The following is an 818-nucleotide window of genomic DNA, read 5'->3' on the forward strand; positions in this document are numbered from 1 at the left end:
AGGAGAAGCAGGAAGCAGCAGCAAAGGGGAAAAAGAAAAAGTTAAAGAAGCCGGTGCTGCAGCAGCAGGAGACCCCCGTTGCTGCTGCTGCTGCTTCTGCTGCTGAGCAGATAAAAAAGAAGAAGAAGAAGAAGCAGCAGCAGCAGCAGCAGCAGCAGCAAGAGCAGCAGCAGCAGAAAAAAAGAAACAAACGTGCTGTACATACACCGCAAGAAGAAGAGACACAGAGCTCGCAAGATGACGGAGACAGCGAGGATGAAGACAGCAGCAGCAGCAGCAGCAGCAGCAGCAGCAGCAGCAGCAGCAGCAGCGAGCAGCAGCGGAGTTCGTCTGTATCAGCCGGGGCTGCTGCTGCAGCAGCAGCAGTTGAATCTTCTGCTGCACCAGAAGCAGCAGCAGCAGCAGCAGCAGCAGCAGCAGCAAGGTGGGGTGAGGGTCGCCAGTGGGTGCTGCTGCTGACGCACTGCCCGCTGCTGCTGCTGCGTCGGCCTCGCAGCAGCAAGAAGAAGCAGCAGCAGCAGCAGCAGCAGCAGCAGCAGCAGCAATCTTCTTCTCTGTTTGCTGCTGACGATCACAAAGCCCTCGTCGAGTCTCTTCTTGCTGCTGGCTTCACAGCAGACACAAGCAGCAGCAGCAGCAGCAGCAGCAGCAGCAGCAGCAGCAGCAGCAGCAGCAGGAAGGGGCTTAATCCTGTAATGCCTTTAATAAGAAAGGTGCAGAGACACCTCGAAGCTGTCTCCTCTGCTGTCTCCGCAGCTAACAAACCAACCTACAGCAGCAGCAGCAGCAGCAGCAGCAGCAGCAGCAGCAGCAGCAGC

At 57.2% G+C, this 818-nt stretch overlaps 1 protein-coding gene across 1 annotated transcript in view; it reads left to right on the plus strand.

Moving 5' to 3' along the window:
* Positions 1-818, plus strand: part of EMH_0023380 (uncharacterized protein) — a gene marked incomplete at both ends in the record, with an annotated part of 2,390 nt that overhangs the window by 274 nt on the left and 1,298 nt on the right. The window contains one exon of the mRNA XM_013502124.1: positions 1-816. Within this exon, the coding sequence (XP_013357578.1) occupies positions 1-816 (816 nt within the window). The remainder of the gene's footprint in view (positions 817-818) is intronic.

Source organism: Eimeria mitis, genomic scaffold (assembly GCF_000499745.2).
Source record: "Eimeria mitis Houghton genomic scaffold, Emh_scaff835, whole genome shotgun sequence".
In the NCBI taxonomy this organism is placed as follows: domain Eukaryota; phylum Apicomplexa; class Conoidasida; order Eucoccidiorida; family Eimeriidae; genus Eimeria; species Eimeria mitis.